Source organism: Mesoplodon mirus (genome assembly GCF_964341445.2).
Source record: "Mesoplodon mirus genome assembly, chromosome: 3".
In the NCBI taxonomy this organism is placed as follows: domain Eukaryota; kingdom Metazoa; phylum Chordata; class Mammalia; order Artiodactyla; family Ziphiidae; genus Mesoplodon; species Mesoplodon mirus.
In genome coordinates, this window is record NC_138978.1 from 175,893,958 (window position 1) to 175,917,066 (window position 23,109).

General features: G+C 36.3%; 1 protein-coding gene across 3 annotated transcripts in view; it reads right to left on the minus strand.

Moving 5' to 3' along the window:
• AHCTF1 (AT-hook containing transcription factor 1) overlaps positions 1-23,109 on the minus strand; it is an 85,901-nt gene that overhangs the window by 20,381 nt on the left and 42,411 nt on the right. For all 3 annotated transcript variants that reach the window (XM_082615034.1, XM_082615033.1, XM_082615032.1), the window contains exons 18-27: positions 22,117-22,240; positions 21,926-21,982; positions 20,964-21,110; positions 20,205-20,392; positions 12,086-12,230; positions 11,874-12,005; positions 11,034-11,184; positions 10,453-10,603; positions 10,012-10,119; positions 7,445-7,637 (exon numbers count right to left, since the gene is read on the minus strand). In XM_082615034.1, the coding sequence (XP_082471160.1) occupies positions 7,445-7,637; positions 10,012-10,119; positions 10,453-10,603; positions 11,034-11,184; positions 11,874-12,005; positions 12,086-12,230; positions 20,205-20,392; positions 20,964-21,110; positions 21,926-21,982; positions 22,117-22,240 (1,396 nt within the window). The remainder of the gene's footprint in view (positions 1-7,444; positions 7,638-10,011; positions 10,120-10,452; positions 10,604-11,033; positions 11,185-11,873; positions 12,006-12,085; positions 12,231-20,204; positions 20,393-20,963; positions 21,111-21,925; positions 21,983-22,116; positions 22,241-23,109) is intronic.

A 23,109-nucleotide genomic window follows, 5' to 3' on the forward strand; every position in this document is an offset into this window, starting at 1 on the left:
GAGTGCACGGCGCGCCTCGGGCTGATGCAACGTCACGCTGGCCTCTGCCGCCGCAGGCTCGCCCCGCATTCCGTGCCCCGCCCCCCCCCCCACACCCCGCCACCCCGCCCTGAGTGAGCCAGAGTCCCCGAAGCGGCTGCTCCTTTAACCCTGTCCTGTCTGAGCGAAGAGCAGACGCCCTCCGGCGACCTACACGCAGAGGCGGGGCCAAATCCAAAGCTGAGACCCGGGAGCTGTGAGAACAAAGAAGAGAAAGGGAAATCTCTCCCAGCAGCCTCAGAAGCAGCGGATTAAAGCTCCACAATCAAATTGATGTACCCTGCATCTGTGGAATACCTGAATAGACAACAATTCATCCCAAATTGAGGAGACGTGTGGATGAAAGGTTCTTGGTGCTGCAGCCAGGAGTCAGTGCTGTGCCTCTGAGGTGGGAGAGCCAACTTCAGAACACTGGTCCACAAGAGACCTCCCAGCTCCACATAATAACAAACAGTGAAAATCTTCCAGAGATCTCCATCTCAACACCAGCACCCAGCTTCACTCAACGACCAGCAAGCTACGGTGCTGGACACCCTATGCCAAACAACTAGCAAGACAGGAACACAACGCCACCCATTAGCAGAGAGGCTGCCTAAAATCATAAAAAGTCCACAGACACCCCAAAACACACCACCAGACGTGGACCTGTCCACCAGAAAGACAAGATCCAGCCTCATCCACCAGAACACAGGCAGTAGTCCCCTCCACCAGGAAGCCTACACAACCCACTGAACCAATCTTAGCCACTGGGGACAGACACCAAAAACAACGGGAACTACGAACCTGCAGCCTGCAAAAAGGAGACCCCAAACACAGTAACATAAACAAAATGAGAAGACAGAAAAACACACAGAAGAAGGAGCAAGATAAAAACCCACCAGACCTAACAAATGAAGAGGAAATAGGCAGTCTACCTGAAAAAGAATCCAGAATAATGACAGTAAAGATGATCCAAAATCTTGGAAATAGAATAGACAAAATGCAAGAAACAGTTAACAAGGACCTAGAAGAACTAAGCAACGATTAGAAACACAATAAATGAAATGAAAAGTACGCTAGATGGGATCAATAGCAGAATAACTAAGGCAGAAGAACGGATAAGTGACGTGGAAGATAAAATAGTGGAAATAACTACTGCAGAGCAGAAGAAAGAAAAAAGAATGAAAAGAACTGAGGACAGTCTCAGAGACCTCTGGGACAACATTAAATGCACCAACATTCGAATTATAGGGGTTCCAGAAGAAGAGAAAAAGAAAGGGACTGAGAAAATATTTGAAGAGATTATAGTTGAAAACTTCCCTAATATGGGAAAGGAAATAGTTAATCAAGTCCAGGAGGCACAGAGAGTCCCATACAGGATAAATCCAAGGAGAAATACGCCAAGACACATATTAATCAAACTGTCAAAAATTAAATACAAAAAAAAACATATTACAAGCAGCAAGGGAAAAACAACAAATAACACACAAGGGAATCCCCATAAGGTTGACAGCTGATCTTTCAGCAGAAACCCTGCAAGCCAGAAGGGACTGGCAGGACATATTTAAAGTGATGAAGGAGAAAAATCTGCAACCAAGATTACTCTACCCAGCAAGGATCTCATTCAGATTTGATGGAGAAATTAAAACCTTTACAGACAAGCAAAAGCTGAAAGAGTTCAGCACCACCAAACCAGCTTTACAACAAATGCTAAAGGAACTTCTCTAGGCAAGAAACACAACAGAAGGAAAATACCTACAATAACGAACACAAAACAATTAAGGAAATGGGAATAGGAACATACATATCGATAATTACCTTAAATGTAAATGGAATAAATGCTACCACCAAAAGACACAGATTGGCTGAATGGATACAAAAACAAGACCCATATATATGCTGTCTACAAGAGACCCACTTCAGACCTAGAGACACATACAGACTGAAAGTAAGGGGATGGAAAAAGATATTCCATGCAAATGGAAACCAAAAGAAAGCTGGAGTAGCAATTCTCATATCAGACAAAATAGACTTTAAAATAAAGACTACTAGAAGAGACAAAGAAGGACACTACATAATGATCAAGGGATCGGTCCAAGAAGAAGATATAACAATTGTAAATATTTATGCACCCAACATAGGATCACCTCAATACATAAGGCAAATACTAACAGCCATAAAAGGGGAAATCGACAGCGACACATTCATAGTAGGTGACTTTAACACCCCACTTTCACCAATGGACAGATAATCCAAAATGAAAATAAATAAGGAAACACAAGCTTTAAATGATACATTCAACAAGATGGACTTAACTGATATTTATAGGACATTCCAACCAAAAAAACCAGAATACACATTTTTCTCAAGTGCTCATGGAACATTCTCCAGGATAGATCATATCTTGGGTCACAAATCAAGCCTTGGTAAATTTAAGAAAATTGAAATTGTATCAAGTATCTTTTCCGACCACAACGCTATGAGACTAGATATCAATTACAGGAAAAGATCTGTAAAAAATACAAACACATGGAGGCTAAACAATACACTACTTAATAACGAAGTGATCACTGAAGAAATCAAAGAGGAAATTAAAAAATACCTAGAAACACATGACAATGGAAACACGACGACCCAAAACCTATGGGATGCAGCAAAAGCAGTTCTAAGAGGGAAGTTTATAGCAATGCAATCCCACCTTAAGAAACAGGAAACATCTCAAATAAACAACCTAACCTTGCACCTAAAGCAATTAGAGAATGAAGAACAAAAACATCCCAAAGTTAGCAGAAGGAAAGAAATCATAAAAATCAGATCAGAAATAAATGAAAAAGAAATGAAGGAAACGATAGCAAAGATCAATAAAACTAAAAGCTGGTTCTTTGAGAAGATAAAATTGATAAACCATTAGCCAGACTCATCAAGAAAAAAAGGGAGAAGACTCAAATCAATAGAATTAGAAATGAAAAAGGAAAAGTAACAACTGACACTGCAGAAATACAAAAGATCATGAGAGATTACTACAAGCAACTCTATGCCAATAAAATGGACAACCTGGAAGAAATGGACAAGTTCTTAGAAATGCACAACCTGCCAAGACTGAATCAGGAAGAAATAGAAAATATGAACAGACCAATCACAAGCACTGAAATTGAAACTGTGATAAAAAATCTTCCAACAAACAAAAGCCCAGGACCAGATGGCTTCACAGGCGAATTCTATCAAACATTTAGAGAAGAGCTAATACCTATCCTTCTCAAACTCTTCCAAAATACAGCAGAGGGAGGAACACTCCCAAACTCATTCTACGAGACCATCATCACCCTGATACCAAAACCAGACAAGGATGTCACAAAGAAAGAAAACTACGGGCCAATATCACTGACAAACATAGATGCAAAAATCCTCAACAAAATACTAGCAAACAGAATCCAACAGCACATTAAAAGGACCATACACCATGATCAAGTGGGGTTTATTCCAGGAATGCAAGGATTCTTCAATATACACAGATCAATCAACGTGATACACCATATTAACAAATTGAAGGAGAAAAACCATATGATCATCTCAATAGATGCAGAGAAAGCTTTTGACAAAATGCAACACCCATTTATGATAAAAACCCTGCAGAAAGTAGGCATAGAGGGAACTTTCCTCAACATAATAAAGGCCATATATGACAAACCCACAGCCAGCATCATCCTCAATGGTGAAAAACTGAAACCATTTCCACTAAGATCAGGAACAAGACAAGGTTGCCCACTCTCACCACTCTTATTCAACCTAGTTTTGGAAGTTTTAGCCACAGCAATCAGAGAAGAAAAGGAAATAAAAGGAATCCAAATCGGAAAAGAAGAAGTAAAGCTGTCACTGTTTGCAGATGACATGATACTATACATAGAGAATCCTAAAGATGGTACCAGAAAACTACTAGAGCTAATCAATGAATTTGGTAAAGTTGCAGGATACAAAATTAATGCACAGAAATCTCTGGCATTCCTATATACTAATGATGAAAAATCAGAAAGTGAAATCAAGAAAACACTCCCATTTACCATTGCAACAGAAAGAATAAAATATCTAGGAATAAACCTACCTAAGGAGACAAAAGACCTGTATGCAGAAAATTATAAGACACTGATGAGAGAAATTAAAGATGATACAAATAGATGGAGAGATATAACATGTTCTTGGATTGGAAGAATCAACATTGTGAAAATGACTCTACTACCCAAAGCAATCTACAGATTCAATGCAATCCCTATCAAACTACCACTGGCATTTTTCACAGAACTAGAACAAAAAATTTCACAATTTGTATGGAAACACAAAAGACCCCGAATAGCCAAAGCAATCTTGAGAACGAAAAATGGAGCTGGAGGTATCAGGCTCCCTGACTTCAGACTATACTACAAAGCTACAGTAATCAAGACAGTATGGTACTGGCACAAAAACAGAAAGACAGATCAATGGAACAGGATAGAATGCCCAGAGATAAACCCACGCACATATGGTCACCTTATCTTTGATAAAGAAGGCAGGAATGTACAGTGGAGAAAGGACAGCCTCTTCAATAAGTGGTGCTGGGAAAACTGGATAGGGACATGTAAAAGTATGAGATTAGATCACTCCCTAACAGCATACACACAAATAAGCTCAAAGTGGATTAAAGACCTAAATGTAAGGCCAGAAACTATCAAACTCTTAGAGGAAAACATAGGCAGAACACTCTATGACATAAATCACAGCAAGATCCTTTTGGACCCACCTCCTAGAGAAATGGAAATAAAGACAAAAATAAACACATGGGACCTAATGAAACTTAAAAGCTTTTGTACAGCAAAGGAAACCATAAACAAGACCAAAAGACAACCCTCAAAATGGGAGAAAATATTTGCAAATGAAGCAACTGACAAAGGATTAATCTCCAAAATTTATAAGCAGCTCATGCAGCTCAATAACAAAAAAACAAACAACCCAATCCAAAAAATGGGCAGAAGACTTAAACAGACATTTCTCCACAGAAGATATACAGACTGCCAACAAACACATGAAAGAATGCTCAACATCTTTAATCATTAGAGAAATGCAAATCAAAACTACAATGAGATATCATCTCACACCAGTCAGAATGGCCATCATCAAAAAATCTAGAAACAATAAATGCTGGAGAGGGTGTGGAGAAAAGGGAACCCTCTTGCACTGCTGGTGGGAATGTGAATTGGTACAGCCACTATGGAGAACAGTATGGAGGTTCCTTAAAAAAATACAAATAGAACTACCATATGACCCAGCAATCCCACTGCTAGGCATATACCCTGAGAAAACCATAATTCAAAAAGAGACATGTACCAAAATGTTCATTGCAGCCCTATTTACAATAGCCCAGAGATGGAAACAACCTAAGTGTCCATCATCGGATGAATGGATAAAGAAGATGTGGCACATATATACAATGGAATATTACTCAGCCATAAAAAGAAATGAAATTGAGCTATTTGTAATAAGGTGGATAGACCTAGAGTCTGTCATACACAGTGAAGTAAGTCAGAAAGAGAAAGACAAATACCGTATGCTAACACATATATATGGAATTTAAGAAGAAAAAAAATGTCATGAAGAACCTAGGGGTAAGACAGGAATAAAGACACAGAGCTACTAGAGAATGGACTTGAGGATATGGGGAGGGGGAAGGGTAAGCTGTGACAAAGCGAAAGAGAGGCATGGACATATATACACTACCAATCGTAAGGTAGATAGCTAGTGGGAAGCAGCCGCATAGCATAGGGACATCAGCTCAGTGCTTTGTGACCGCCTGGAGGGGTGGGATAGGGAGGGTGGGAGGCAGACGCAAGAGGGACGGGATATGGGAACATATGTATATGTATAACTGATTCACTTTGTTATAAAGCAGAAACTAACACACCATTGTTAAGCAATTATACTCCAATAAAGATGAAAAAAAAAGTTTTATTACACATTACTGGAAATACAAAATTCTACTCAGGGCTTTCTATATATAAGGCTATAAAAATAAAACATAAAGCTGCATCCATAACCATTCTAAAGACCTTGGTTATTCCCAGGTTTAAGTTCAACTTAATAAAGTGCTGAGATAAGATAAATTATTTAACTATTGCTTAGAAAACTTTAGTTAGGTGAAAGAGATGATAGTGTGTGATGAACAGAACCTAGTTTAATTATAGCAAGCTAATCTAAATCAGACTGACTTTAAGAATGTTTTAGAAAAAATATAATTCCATCACATGACTCCAGTAGTAACTGAATTACTTATAAGAATTCTGACTGGTTTACTAAAATGAATACAAATAATTAGCATAGGAACTAGTTAGCAGAAATATTGATAACTCCTTCACTTAACCTCTCCTCTAAAGGACTAGTAAACAGATTATTGGATCCTATTAGATTATTAAATTCCATTAGATCTGTTACAAGATTATATTGATTTTTTTCCTAGATTCATTTGGTAGCAAGTACAAAATTATTCCCTCATTTAATTTCATTTGAACTTAGCTCTAGAGAATAAAATGTGAATGTTTTTCTATAGAAGAAAAAAAGTTAGAAATATGATACTGGATATTAAATGTCAGGAACTTAATAAACCTAGCAAGCTTCTTTTAATAACTATTTTAGGTCTAGCATTTATTAAAGTATCTTTTATCCAACCCGAAAAATAAGAATTCCCTGGCTTCACTTTAAATGCTGGTTATCCAGAACAATTAAGAAAAAACAACAACAAAAAAAGAAAGCTTCTGGGACTGAATCCAGAACACTGGACAACGAGCTTGTGGATAACATATGTGAAAACAATTTGACAATGGGAGGGTAAAAGTCCACTGCTACCAGTCATCACGAGTTTAGTTTTGTGGTTTCTCAGCTAGTAATTTATCAGAGAGGGTGAAGGAAAAAGCAGTTCCCTACTGATAGTAGGAAAGAATAACAGTTTATAATTTATTGAAGAAGCCAGAATTTTAAAATAAATTTTTCTAAAAATATTAAGAATTAAAAAGCATTTGATAAAGGAAAGAAATAATGGCAAAATGCTATCAGAAACTGCATTAAAAAAAAGCAAACCCAAGAATATGAAAGCAATTTTCAAAGGAAAAAGGCCTATTTATAGTAACCACAGAGTCTTGCATTACTTTCAGAGCAATATAACTGTAAACCTTGAGCACAGTGCCAGTTAACCACAAAGGGTAAATTTAATAAAGTCTGTTTCTGAAAATATAAAAATACAGTAAGCATTGTGGAAACATATCCACAGAAAAGAAAAAAGGAAAATAAAGGCTTAAAGCCCCTTACTACCCAAAGATATCAATTATAAACAGCTTATTTCTCTCTGCTACTTGAAAAGTAAGAACTTCCTAGCTTCACTAGGAATGCTAGACATGTTAATACTTACCTTAACTACAAGAGGAGTTTCAAGTAAATGTAATTCTGAAGCCCTGGAAGAATTGTGACGTGATCCTTTTGACTGAGAATTTACCGGCAATGAGGTGGATGCCAGGGACAAAGGAGATCTTGTGGGGCTTTGCTGAATAAATCCCAAACACTGAGAAGGCTGGGGGACAGGATGAACAACCAAATCCAGCAGTCTGTAATCACAGCATACACATAAACAGAAAAATCCTGGTAACATACTAGAGTTATACTGAAGAAACAAAAGAATTAGTATCCCATTTAATTACGCAGACTTCTATATTCACTGGTAAATGTAACCATATGAAAATATAAATTCAGACAAGTATATTACTGTAATGCCACCCTTAGTTCCAGAAATCAAAATTAATTCAGTAGCAAAAAAGAGAATTATGAATTCGAGATAACAATTTGGTCATCCCCCCACAACCCTGAAAAGGAGTTCTAGCCCTCCTCCCTCCCTTTTACCAATATTTACTGGGCCCCTACTACGTGCCAGGCATTATTTTCAAATGAAGATGAACTGCTAATGATTTAAATACTCAAGAAAACAAGGCAATGTTTCCCTAGCAATCCATCTGCTACAATTCACTTTCACAACATAAAAATTCCTTTCACCCACATGTGAGGTACATAATGAATACTGGTTTATTTACCTTTATGGTTCTGATCACAATAAACACTAGACTTACCAACCAAAAAAAAAAGTTAATTTTCTCAAATTAATGAGGTTAGTGGCAAAAGAGAATCCCAGGATTCTACTAAATGGCTTTCTATAGTGTTCTGGACATTTTTATCATATCAAATGATAGGAGAGAGAGCCTTAAACACTTTTATTATCGCTCCTTTCTTGAACCCCAGATCTATTAAAATACAAAGGAACTGAGAAAAAGTGACTTGTGGGAAAAATATCGAAACTACTGGTAGGAAAACAGAATGCCAGTGATAATGACATCCATTTGAAGCAATCTTCTTACCATCTCCTGAGGGTAATTAAAGGAAAAGAACCTCAATCTAATAAAATCTAATCCAAGAAAGGGAAAATCCTTTCACGATTTGAAAATATATCCATTATGTACACTACAAACAGCTTTGGCCCCAATTGCTTTTAAGTTATTAACTTATTCTGAGTACTTTATTCTTAGTATCATTGATTCAGATAACTTTATTCCCATAAAATTATGTCATTCTGTCATTGATAAAATGTAAACAATCAAAAATTTCCAACAATTATGGTCATATTATTAAAGAGAAAGCATGTTGTTTGTTCTCTGCTATTGATGATTATGAACACTTCTCAACTCTCCAATGTTCTTAAATAAAATAAACACAATCACAATTTCATGTTGGATGCAAAATTTCAATTTAACTATTTACTTTTCTAATACCACAGGTTAAGAAATAAAATATTATTGCATCTGAAGCCACTTAAGACATTTTAGTAGGCTCTGTTACACAGGAACAAGCTTTAAGAAGCCAACCAAGATTAGCTGGGATTTATAAAAATAAGCTTTATTCATGGGTCAATCAACAATGAGATTAAAGAAAGCAAGTTAACAGTTTATCTTGCTCATGATTTTAATAAAACAAAGTTTGCTTCTTTTCTCTAGGCAGTCTGAAATCATTAAGCAAAAATTCTAAGCAGACAATCAGCTGATGCAAAATTTCTTAAAATTACTAATAATACTGCCCAAATTATTTATTTACAGCAAGCATTAAAAACTCATTCAAGAATTTAAAACAATATTTATAAAAATTTTAAAGACAATTTAAAAATTACAGTGTAATTATTAAGTGTATCACCTCACACTGGTCAGAATGGCTATCATCAAAAAGTCTACAAATAATAAATGCTGGAGAGGGTGTGGAGAAATAGGAACCCTCCTACACTGTTGCTGGGAATGTAAATTGGTGCAGCCACTATGGAGAACAGTATGGAGGTTCCTTAAAAAACTAAAAATAGAGTTACCATATGACCCAGCAATCCCACTCCTAGGCATATATCCAGAAATGAAGAAAATTCTAATTCGAAAAGATACATGCACCCCAATGTTCACAGCAGCACTATTTATAATAGCCAAGACATGGAAACAACCCAAGTGCCAATCAACAATTAGTTTAAGAAAATGTGGTATATATATATAATGGAATTAGTCATAAAAAAAGAATGAAATGTCATTTGCAGCAACATGAATGGACCTAGAGAATACCATACTAAGTGAAGTAAGTCAGATAGAGAAAGACAAATTTTATATCATAGTGTAATTCTTTTTTTGTTTGTTTGTTTGTTTTTGTTTTTTTTGCATTACGCGGGCCTCTCACTGTTGTGGCCTCTCCCATTGCGGAGCACAGGCTCTGGACGCGAAGGCCCAGCGGCCATGGCTCACGGGCCCAGCCGCTCCGCGGCATGTGGGATCCTCCCGGACAGGGGCACGAACCCGTGTCCCCTGCATCGGCAGGCGGACTCTCAACCACCGCGCCACCAGGGAAGCCCCATAGTGTAATTCTTATCTACCATTGTCTTTTAAAAGTGATTTAATAAATTCTTACCTAGAAATTTTTTGTGATGCTTTTGAAATTGGTGTTCCAACAAATGCCTCAGGCAGCTCTGGATCTGGGAGGGAATATACTATACGAGATGGTTCCTCTATTTTAGGACTAGAAAGAAAATAAAAAATTAACTTTTGATTACGTATCATGAGGAGGATTAAATTACAAATGCTACAAGAAGGTGAGATCAGATGGGAGAAGGGGGCTTTCATTTTTTTCCTTAGTGCATTTCTGCTTATTTACAAATAATGATGAACATAATTTGGTTTTAAATATAAAGACAAAGAACATTCCTCTTGCAAGAAAAGTAGACAACATAAAAAAGAGTTTTCCTTTTTATATACATTAATAAGCTCTAAGGCTGGATTGTTTATGAAAGCAGCTGATATCCAGGAAAGATTGACAAGTAGCATGACTATAAAAGGTATAAGAAAAACATACCTATTGTAGACAGAGATGCTATTTTTAGGTTCATTACTTGCCCAAACCTCTCCAATTTTAGATAACACATTACTGATGAAAGTAGATCTTGTTAACACAGTCCCTATTACAGCTTGCTTTGGAACTGCTGATAATGGTTTTGGCCTAGAAACTGTAAAATGAAAAAGGTAGGATTTAATTTCATCTCTAACACCAGAATTTTAATAGATTAATATGAAAGAGTGATTGGAGAAAACGAAACACAACATAAGAGCAGTTAAAGTTATATTTGGTTTAGCAACATCTATGCAGAAATTTAGGAGATGGTAAAATAATTATTCTACATGTTTTCTAGAAGTTAGATAGGAGTCTTCAAATGAAATAAAAAGAGTTCTGTCATTTTGTATTAAATAAACTGTAAAAAGTTCCAAGAAAGCTTTTGATTTCTTGGGGTAGAGTAGCCAGTAAAAAAAAAAAAAAGTACCACTGTGATGAATCAAAGCAAAATTGAGGTAAACAGAAGATAACAATGGTTTCAGAAGATAATCATTCAATATCTTTTCTAGCCCAATAGTTTATGACATTTTTCAATGATATCCTACCTTCTCGACGAACTGATGATGCTGACAGACGGTAAGGCTTAGCTCGCTCAGTGGCTAATTTTCGCTGGACTCTAGGAAGAATTTTCCCATATTGGTCTAATATAGCATTTCGAGCCACTGATCTCTCTCGCAAACGAGGATCACGATCATTCTATTAAACATATCATAACTGGTAAAAATTTAATCTTCAAAAATGTTAGTGCTATGTTTATATATTTACCATTTAACATATAATTATGAATACACAAGAATATCTTCCTCCTTCCTACATATCCATTCTTCCAAACCAAGGACCTCATACACACACCTAATTGCTTCATCAGTCCTTACCCGTCACTAAATTCCAAGCCTCTCCTTCCCAGCCTTGATTATTCACGATAAAAGCAATCGTTATCATTTACTAAGCAACATGTTCACACACACCTCTGTGCATCCTCACAAAGAGATACTGTCATTTTGCAATTGAGGAAACCAAGGTTCAGAGAGTGTGCTCATTTGTTCACACAGAGCAAATGAACAATTAGCCCAACCCCTACAGTCCATACTTGTTGCACTATTTATTTCCTACTGCTATCCTCTACCAATTCCTCTTGTTTTCTGAGTGAAGCAGTTAGTCTGGCAAGACTGTGGGCAGCTATCTAAACAGAAATGGCATATATGAAAGAATTAAGAAGTAACAATACCCTGTTTCTCAATTCTGCTACAGAAGCCAAGAAGAGGATTTCCTAAACTCAAGATTATACAATGCTCAGTGGCTACCGAACTACAAGCTCTCATATAATAAAGTCACCTGTTTTCCCTATTCTCTCGTCCCCAATAATAAAACAAGTTTAACTGTACCATAAGATTTATCTTCAGAGTTTGGTTCAGCTTCAAGGCAGGAATATAATTGGCACGCTGCAAATGGTGAACTAAAAGGAATTCATGATTCTGAACACGGGCACTGGACTGTAAAAATCTCACCAAACACTCCTAGAAAGAACAAAATAGATTTGTAAGCCACTAACTTATCCTGAGTTTCTGGATATAAGTTTATACTGATAAGTCATTACCTGTTCAGTGTCTGTGAATGGCAGCTTCAGTAAATCCTCCATTAAGCCCATTTCCTGACAGACTTCATATGTGTGCTTGAGCAACTCCTCTATATTCAACCTATTAGAATGCTGTCGCAGTAAACTCCAGGCTTCAACCATGCACCTGAAATCAATATTTATCAAAGTTTAGTTTTAGAAAAGCTATTTAAAATGTTCAAAACAAGTAATCCACCTGAAGAATCCCAAAGATACTCTGTACATGTAATTTAAAAGTACTTTAAAATTTTATTGAGTACTAATCACTGCATAATGTAGTTGTCAACAAGAAGATAAGGCACCTCTAAAGACTTTATATTATAATAAAATGTTGAATATTTCATGTAATTTATTGAATACTGCACTGAAAGTAAAAAACAGAATTGTTCTATGGGTAGAGAATGGTTTTAAGCATGTGAGTTATTTACCCTCGTGATCACATGGCTGACTGGGAGCTGCAGGTCACTGCTCAGCATCATTAGAGAGAATCACACCACATATCATTAGCTCAGGAAAAGATCAAAATTCAAAATTCGAAGTACGGTTTCTACTTCATACAAGCATATTGCTTTGCACCATTTTAAAGTTGAAAAATGCTAGTCGAACCATTTTAAGTCAGGGACCGTCTGTACCCAAGAGTTCAAGAAGACAAAAAACTAATGTGGTCTGCACAGTACTGAAAGATTAAAGCAAGGTTCTTAAGGAGGTGACACTCAGCATGAGAAGAGTGGAAAAGAAAATGAGCAAAGACCTACAGACAGAAACAACATATTGTATTTATGGGAAAATAAAGGACTTAGCTTAGTAACAGATGATTTTGGCTGATCTACAGCAAGATCTGACTGGAGAACTTGGGTCAAATTAGACAGTTTTAGTTACCATGTGGGGCTGCTGAAACATCCTTCTGTGGGCAATAAAGTGTTAAATGAAGCAGTGTTTCTCGTGATATACTGTTAAGTAGAAATAAGCTTAAAACAGCATGAATAACTATAATTTCTAAAAATTAATCAGTAAATAAAGCCTATAAATGTTTATGTATTTATTTAGATAACAAAATGTCTTGAAAATATACACTAAGATTAACAATGATTAATCTGACAGGTAGAATTTTTGGAAGGGCTGGTAACTGTCAAGTCAGAAGTGGGGGTAGAATAAAAAATGGCAAGCAGATAGGAATAATTTTCTAAAAAAAAATCATCATTCCTGATTTTAAGTGAATAATTTTGATTTTAATAGGCATCTTAATTAAAAAGATTTACCTATAGTTTTTACTGAAATAAAAACAAAAACTGAAAGAAGGACTTATAAATAAATAACTGACCCTCGTAAGAAACACAGAATGTGTGAACAAAGTTACAGCAATTAGTATTCATAATGAAAATGCATCTGAGGAAATTTTGGCAGCACTGTCCCAGACTCCCACTAGACACAAAGTTTCTTGGGGAAGCAAATCCCACTGTTGGCAGTTCAGGGCCCTGTTAATTTTATTGTTTGGGGACTAGAATATTTTAATGTATTCCACAGAACTTACAAAACTAACAACCCAAATAAGTAAAACATTTGTGGTGTATTCCCTAAAAATCTGCATCTGAAATTGCCTTCCACTTCTTCTTCTACCAGGACAGGCAAGACAATGTAGTTGTTATAACCTGAGTATCTAAGAAGAGTAATTTTTTTCCTAAATCAAAAATCTGGGAATGTTAAAATGAGCACACCATTCCTGTAGAAAGAAAAATAGCTAATGAGGATGAATGAACATCTCACCATTAATTTTAATATAAAGAAATAGATGAAGTGGATATAATAAAATCTTGGTATCTGTTGAATTTGATTTAGGATGGGTGTATGGAATAGCCATTGCACTATTCTACTTTTTGTGTATTCTGGAATCTTCTTACAAAATGCTTACACCAAAATAAATTTCAGATGCATCAAAAATTTAAATGATAAAACAAAAAAAAGAATGGTAATAGAAACAGTGAGAAGATTAAATAATAATACTGAAGCGGAGGGCCTCCCTGGTGGCGCAGTGGTTGAGAGTCTGCCTGCCGATGCAGGGGATGCGGGTTCGTGCCCCGGTCTGGGAGGATCCCATATGCCGCGGAGCGGCTGGGCCCGTGAGCCGTGGCCGCTGGGCCTGCGCGTCCGGAGCCTGTGCTCCGCAGCGGGAGAGGCCACAGCAGTGAGAGGCCCGCATACCGCAAAAAGAAAAAAAAAAAAAAAAAAAAAAAATAATACTGAAGCGGAAAAGACACAAGTCATAAAAATACTGGTCATTCTGACTTCATAAAATAGCTCTTTATGAAAAGATGCATTCAATTATTATAGTGAGATCATATTAATATTACCATTTTCACCTATCAGATGGATAAATGCAGGGGGTTAAACTGGCATGACATTCATGGAAGGCAACATGCCATTATCAAAATTACAATTGCAAATATCCTTTCACCCAGAAATTCCACTTCCAGGATTTTACCTTACAAAATAAATTTGCACTTGTGTAAAATGGGTGGTGAACTCACACACAGCAGTGTTTAAAATGGTAAAACATTAAAACCACCTTAATGTTCACTAAGGGAAGCCAGTTAAATAAATACTGGTACATCCACACAATGAAGCTCTTTATGTACTATTATGAAATAAATTCCAAACTAGCTTTAAAAGTATATTGCAGGGCTTCCCTGGTGGCGCAGTGGTTGAGAGTCCGCCTGCCGATGCAGGGGACACGGGTTTGTGCCCCGGTCTGGGAGGATCCCACATGCCGTGGAGTGGCTGGGCCCGTGAGCCATGGCCGCTGGGCCTGCGTGTCTGGAGCCTGTGCTCCACAACGGGAGAGGCCACAACAGCGAGGCCCGCGTATCGCAAAAAAAAAAAAAAAAAAAAAAGTATATTGCAGAATGATGTACAGTATGCTGTTTATGTTTTTTTTTAAAGGGAGAGAGGGGTGGCAATGACATACACACATTTGCTTAGTAGGTCCAGAACAGCTTAGGAAGGATACACTAGAAATTAACGTTGTTTGGGTAATGGGAGGAAGCTCAGGAGGCTAGGAATTCACTGTGTATCCCTTTGTATCTTTAGAAAAAAGCATGTAAAATCTTACTATTCAAAAACAGAAAGAGCCATATTCTTGCCCCTCTTCCCTCAGCCCATGGATATATGTTTTAAGTTTTCCACTTTAAAGTACGATATCTACTCCCAGTTGAGCAGACATACTAGTAGGAGTAAGATTAATTTATTTATGACTTATCAAATATTAATCTAGTAACAGTGAGCATACCTGAAAGCAAAAGACAAATGATAATGTTTTTCCCAGTTTCTCCCCTAGCAGGAGAAGACACAATTATCTCCAACTACAAGAAACTGATGCTCCATGTTGGGCCAACACGTGCATAAGTTTTAAAATAAGTTAAGTCTCAAATTCCCACTCTCTCCTGCTTCCTATGGCAGAAAGGCATGATGCCAGGAAAAGCAGTAAGAAAATCACTTCAACTGATGAAAGGCTAAACTAGCATGTTGATAGTAAAAGTTATTTCAATAAGAAATGTATGAGGGTTCTTGGCAATACAGCAAGAAGACAGCCTGAAAAACACTCCTGTGACAAGCTTTAAAAATGCTAGATTGAATATAAACAATCTTTTGAAATGCATCATGGAGACCACAATGAAAAAAGAAATTCCAGAGAGGTAAACAAGCAACTACTGGTTTCCAGTGATTAGTGTAAAAGTTAAAATATTTGGAAAAGATATAACATAAATAACAGAATAGTGGTATAGCTACATTAACAATTACTCATGATGAAGGTTACTCTATAATAATAAAAGGTTAAAGTCATTTAAAAAAACTCTTATGTATCTAATATTCGAAATACAAAAAGTTAGCAGTATTATGAGGAATGAACACATCCTTCATCAGAGTAGGCAACTTGCTTGCTTGCTTTCTATCTATCTGTCTATCTATCTATCTATCTTTCACTGCACCACACGGCATGCAGGATCTTAGTTCCCCAACCAGGGATCAAACCCACACCCGCTGAAGTGGAAGTGCAGAGTCTTAACCAGTGAACCATCAGGGAACTCCCGCAAACCTTTCTTAATAATTAAGCAGACCACACACACACACACACACACACACACACACACACACACACACACACACACACACGTACACATCATTAAGGACACACAAGGATTAAAACCACACAATGAACAGACTTGATCTTTTAGACAAATACACTTGACACCTCACCTAATAAATGAGCAACACACTGACTACTTGTGAATACAACAAGTCTTAATAAATTTTAGAGGATGGGTACCACATTGATCACATTATGTAGTCACGATGCAATTAAGATAGAAAAGAACAAGATAATTTTTAAACCCACTTTTGTAAAGTGAAACTTCTAAATACCTGATAGGAAGAGAAAAAAATCATAATGAAAATTTAAAAATACTTAGAACAGAAAGATTATTAAAATTGTGGGATGATGCCACAGCAATAGACAGAACATTCAGATTTATGCTTTTATATTAGTAAAGATAAAGGGTTGAGAATGAGAAATCATCCAACTTGAGTTAAAAAGCACAACTTGAGTTAAAAAGCACTTCCCTAGTGGCGCAGTGGTTAGGAATCCGCCTGCCAATGCGGGGGACATGGGTGCGCCACAACTACTGAGCCTGCACTCTAGAGCCTGTGAGCCACAACTACTGAAGTCTACACGCCTAGAGCCCGTGCTCCACAGCAAGAGAAGCCACCACAATGAGAAGCCCGCGCACCACAACGAAGAGTAGCCCCCGCTCGCCGGAACTAGAGAAAAGCTCGCACGCAGCAACAAAGACCCAACGCAGCCAAAAATAAAAATAAATTTAAAAAAAATTAAAAAAAAAAAGCACAGCAGAATAAAACCCACAGGAAGTGGGAAGAAAAGAATAAAGACAATGATTGCGCCTATACAAAAAGGTTTTCCAGCTCTATTGTACTTTTATGTTACTAAGACTGAATACTCAATGTTAACAGCTGAAAATCTAAAGCTGTTACTTTGAGGCTATCGTGTACTGTGCATCATCATTACTTTGCAGGTAAACCTATTTGCCAAGCCATAATTGTGACAGTATGTCTATAAATAAAGCTCATACAACTGGAAAGCTACCATCATAATGGTTTTAAAGAAAGATGATCTTAATAAAGAAGAAGTGGTAGAGGCTAGAGTCAGGAGTCAGGCTGGAAAGTTAAATAAATGATGGCAATGACGGTTAACTTTAAAAAAATTCAACCTACCACCATTTACTAATGACTTACTACCTGCAACTATAATAGTGCTTGCAAAATTTAACCCTCGAAATGTTGCAAGGTGGTCATTATTAACCCATGAGGAAACCTGGGCTCGGAAAGGATAATTTAACTGCTTTTGATCATATTTTAGAATGTAGCAGAGTTCAGGTATAAATTCAGATCTATTTGCGTCCAAAGATTGTGCTCTTAACATCTTTGCTACCATCAGCAGCAATTACAGTATTGTTATATTTTTAAAGATATAGATTAATTAATAAATAATATCATCATTAATATAAATTCAAACAATAGCTGGAAAACCAAACACCACCTCACTTATCTAGCATGGGGTGAGTTTGGGGAGAGGGTTAGTATTCTGATGGTTGAAGTATCAAAATTTTTTCAGCTATTTTAACTATCACTATGCAATCATGGCATATGGATGTTAGCAAGACCGCTGTGTAGCCTTACTTTTAGTTCAAACTTCCCAAGCTTAGCTTTTTTCCATGTTTCAAGCACATTGTGGTTAATCATTCTGTTGGATTAGAGATGTAGGCATTTGGGGAAATTAGGTGATTATGTGCTAAACATGGGACATACCTCAGAGCTTTGCTTTCTTGAATCAGTCCCTAAAAATCAGCTTGTTTTCTTGTCATTTACTTCTTTCTAATAAAAGTGGAGTGCAGAATATGTATGTAGCGGCATGACCTCCTAAGCAATGAAACATGGCTGCCTTTCTGCACAAGTATCAGTTCAAAAACTAAAGCAGCCTCTTCCTACATTGTTTTCTTACTTTCAATAAAAACAACAAAAAAGGATGAAATCTTGCCATTTGGACAACACGGATGGATCTTGAGGGTATTATGCTAAGTCAGACAGAGAAAGACAAATACCATATAACCTCACTTCAATGTGGAATCTATCAAAAACTCATGAAAAAAGAGATCAGATTTGTGGTTACCAGAGGAGGGAGGTGGGGAGTGGGTGAAATGGATGAAGAGTCAAAAGGTACAAACTTCCAGTTATAAAATAAATAAGTCATGGTAAATAATACTGTATTGCATATTTAAAAGTTGCAAATTTGAAAGTAAATCTTTAAAGTTCTCATCACAAGAAAAAAAATTCTATAACTATGTATGGTGACAGATATTAACTAGACCTATTGTGGTGATCATTTTATAATACATACAAATTCAAACCATTATGTTGTACACTTGAAACTAATATAATATTGTATGTCAACTACACCTCAATTTAAAAACAAAAACAAACAAAAAAAACCCCCACTGTTACTTATCTTAACAGTTGTCTTCTGCCTCTCTAACATTCGAGTCATTCTCCAGTTATAGAACCAGTAATTATCTTAAACATTTACTGAATCTGAAAACATGCTATCTCACAAACAGCATTTTGAGTGTTCCTTTGTTTTCACTCCTGCACTTACTGTAAAGGACACTTAATAATGCTAGTGTTCTGGGGACTAGATAAGTGAGGCTTTATTGTACTTGAGAAATAAGGTTTTGAAATTATACTATATAAAGTTTGTATTATTATAAACATTATTACATAATGTTTGCTATGGCTAAGGGAGAGGAAATGAGAATCTAGCAAAACAGAGAAACATACTCTGGATGAATCAAAGGACAATGGAATGAAAAAGAGGAAAAACCACCAACCTTTCAAAGTTTTCCCTCAGTGTTCCAACATCTGCTTTTCTGATGTAAAAGCATTAGTGTGCAAGCACCACCTCCTTAAAGTCACTTAAGAGTGAGAAGCTTACATGCAACTGAAAAAAATTTACATGCTGCTTGCCTACCAAGTACTAGAACTCTTAACCCATTTATTAAACATTTATCTCCTTTAGCTTCTTTAAATTTTTGTTCTTATATTCACTCTTAATTTATTCAGCTTAGCCAAATACTTTTGCTAGCCAAAATTATTTCAACAAGTACTTCTTAGTTCATTACTTCTGAGGACACTGTAAGTTTCAATATGCCTAACGAGTCTATTATTAAACTGCAAATCTGTCTGAAACGTAAAGATTCAACCCTCTCTCCTTCGAAATACATCCTGTTTAACCAAAGAGAACAAAGAAAACAACTTTCAGAGTGCTGACACTGAAGTGCTGTATGGTTCATAAACGACAATTTGGGATGAGTAAAGTGACCAATATTAAAAAATATAAAAAATGACCCAACCAATAAGACTGAAAAAAAACCAATACAAGTTGAAAAAAAATAGTTACAATCTAAGAAATTTCAGCTCCAAACGAGTTTCCCAATTAACTAGGTATTAAGAAAACCCAAAAACCAGATTACTATATTGCCAATCATGCCATTTAACTTGTCAGTTATTATATACATGACAAATATAATTATTATAGCAACAGTGTATTGCTGTAATGCAACAAGAAAAATCAAAGAATTGCAACACCCAAGCAACCAAGACTAACAAAAATATCAGAGTACCCTCACTGGAATATACCCTCAAAGAGCATAATTTATCAACTCAACATATTTCTGGCTGCTTTTCAGCATAATCAAACTTCAACTGTCCATGCAGGAGACTGTCAATATTGCCAGGTAGAAACAAATACAATTTTTAAACCTCAGTTTGATTTCCCCTTTTACTCAAGGTACTTCTTTTCTTCATCTTATTTTAGATAAAAGGTGCTTTACATTTTTCTTAACGATGAAAAGATGAATAACATAAGAATATTGTGTAATGCAACCAAATCAAAATATACATTGCTGTCTATTTCATCAATTCCACTTTATTAACACATGACCAAGAGTTTGACTGTACTTTCAAAACAGGTACTTACCTATTAGAGAGCAAAACAGTGAGGTGAAGGATAACATCACTACCACCGGACACTGTTGGCTTCATTGCGTGAATATATCTGAGGGCTTGTCTGTGCTCACCCTGACTCATGAAGGCTTCAATAATCTTTGAATGTTGCCATGACACAGGTTTTACAGTAGCTGGGTGAAACAGAAGATCCAAACCACTCTGCAAAAATGACATAAAAATTGGTAAGTACAAATATAATGCTTTGCTTTTAGAAAAAAAAAAAAAGGCAATATACTAAACCTACATAAACCAAGATAAAACCAATTTAAATATATCTGAAAATATCTACTTTAATCCATGATATTGATATATTTTATTTTAAATAAAAGCCTTATCAAAAGCCTCATACTTCTGAGACCTTTTTAAGATAGTATATAGAATCTTTCCATCACCAGTTTCATACATCAATGCCAAATTCTGCCTTCTCTAGTTCACCCAACACACCAACCATATCTTTAACATATCAATCACTATATTTGCACTATTAGTAATAATTTATTTGTTTCCTTCCTTCTTTAGACAGTAAGGAACCTGGGGTTCTAAACTATTTTATCTTTGTACTGCCTAAGATGGTGCTTGGTGAAGGTACTGATTAAATTGAATCCTTAAATTACCTCTGGAAGTAGACTGGTGTCATATCTTTAATATCAAATTTAAATCCAGTTATGTATTTTTTCTAAAATTCTAATAATTTACAAAAGCTTACATTATAAGTGAACTACAGACTTACCTCATAGTCATTATGATCTATCAGCCACAACCCTTGAATAAGTTTAACCTGGCCCCAAGAAATGGCAAAGGCAGTTGGAAATGATTCAATGGAAGTATCCGTTTTGTTTGGAGAAGAATACATAATATCAAGTAGCAAATAAATAGTCTTTAAAAAAGAGGATTAAGGACAATAAACAAAAAGAAAAACTCCTACGTATATATTTGCAATAGGTAGCAACATAAGATATCAGAAAAAAGGCTTAAGACACTTCTTTAAGTGTTCAGAAAGCCATTATGGATGTCCAGCTACAGAAGTATAGTTTTATTAAACGTGGGTACAGCCAATCCCACAACCGACTTCATTCATTCTCAATAGCAAGTACCACCACAAAGGAGATGATCTAAAGCATACTTTCTTCATGAAGTTAGTAGCTTAGCAAATTTAAGAAAGCTATAGACGAAATTCCAGTTATCCAGCAAAACCTGTCAGCCTTTAAGCAAACACATCACTTATTTTATAAATTATTAATAAAACTACACATTTTGACTAAGAAACTGACATTAGTACAAAAATCTTATTTAAGAGACCACAAGGCTCAAACACAATGCCTAAGTAATTTAAGCTAACTTATAATGCATTCATATTCAGCACATGAATTCACCTCAGAGAATGACCACTTGCTAGCAATGTTTTAGAGCAGCTGTCCTTAACTTTGGGAGTGTCTTGGACATATTTGAGAGTCTGATAAAAGCCATGAACCCCATCCCTAGGAAAAGAAACTTAAAACAAAATTTTGCATAGATTCAAGGTTAACCACAGATCATCTGAATCCAGCCAACAGGTCCTGGATTAAGAATCTTTCCTTTAAGACAAATCCAAATGTGAAATTGAGATTGGATGAGATGCATAAGGTTCCCACTAGTCTGACACTGAATGATTTTGGTAATACATGAATTATTTGATAAAATTTTAAAGGATACAACAGAATGCTTGCTTGCTTCGGTGATGTTGTCTAGTAGGTATATGTCAAGTAATGCCTATTAAAAAAAAAAATTAGTGCATTGTATATATTCGTTCATCTATGCTCCTTGTTTTCCCGAGCCCGTGCCAGGTATGAAAAATCCCGCCCCAACTTTGGAGACTAAATGATATCATGTTATTGCAAACCTACATGTAGACTAGTAGGAGGATATTTTCCTGTGCCTCCTTCATCCCGTTTCCACAACTTCTCTACTCGATCTCCTAACTGAGAAACCAGTCCATCAATCATCAAGCAATCAGGGTTCCACTTCCCTCTGCAATAAGGGCAACATTAAGGATATTCAGCATTAATGTTAAATTATTATTATCAAAACAATAAGCACCAAACTCTTAAAAGTAATGATCTCAACTATCAAAGGCAGAAGAGATTCGAGGACAGTATCCCACCATGAGAAATCCAGACATCAAGGAAAGTTAGTCAGATAAACCCTGAAGAAGCTTCAAGTTTGGTCATCAGCAAGTCAGTCAGTGAAGGTCAGATTCCAGGGAAGAATGTGGTCTAGCCAGCAAAATGCCTGAGGCTTAGTTTTTCCCATCTTGAGCAGACTACCAAAGAGCATGGCAGCTCAGTGTAGAGAAAATAATACTGTAGTTCAATGTCAATATTTTCAGTTTCATCACTTGGACTAGTCTTTTAACCTCATTAATTCCCTGATAATTTATATTACTGAGCACCTACAAGAGGATAAGCAGATATGGACCTTGTCTGTTTCCTCATCTAATATTAATAACAGCAGGAGCAGTTATTAATTACTGAATGAAATTTTCTTATGAGTAAGGCACTGTGAGAGGTACCTTGCACATAATATTTTATTTCATCTTTATATTAACTTTATAATTTATGTGACAAATAGGATTAGAAAGCTTAGCCAACCTGCTCAAGGACATACACTTCGGAAATAACAGATCTAGAAATTTTCAATATGCCTAATAAATCTCCCAAGTCAATGCTCACTATCGTAGATCAGTTACTCTAAAGTACTGGATCCCCCAACTTGCCATGCGCACCCTTATACAGATCTCCAAGTGAGTCTGACACAACAAACCCAGAACCAAGGTTTGTGAATCACTGCTCTAAAGGTTCTAAGCTGTTCTACAATTCTGTCATTCCAACCTGAAGAAG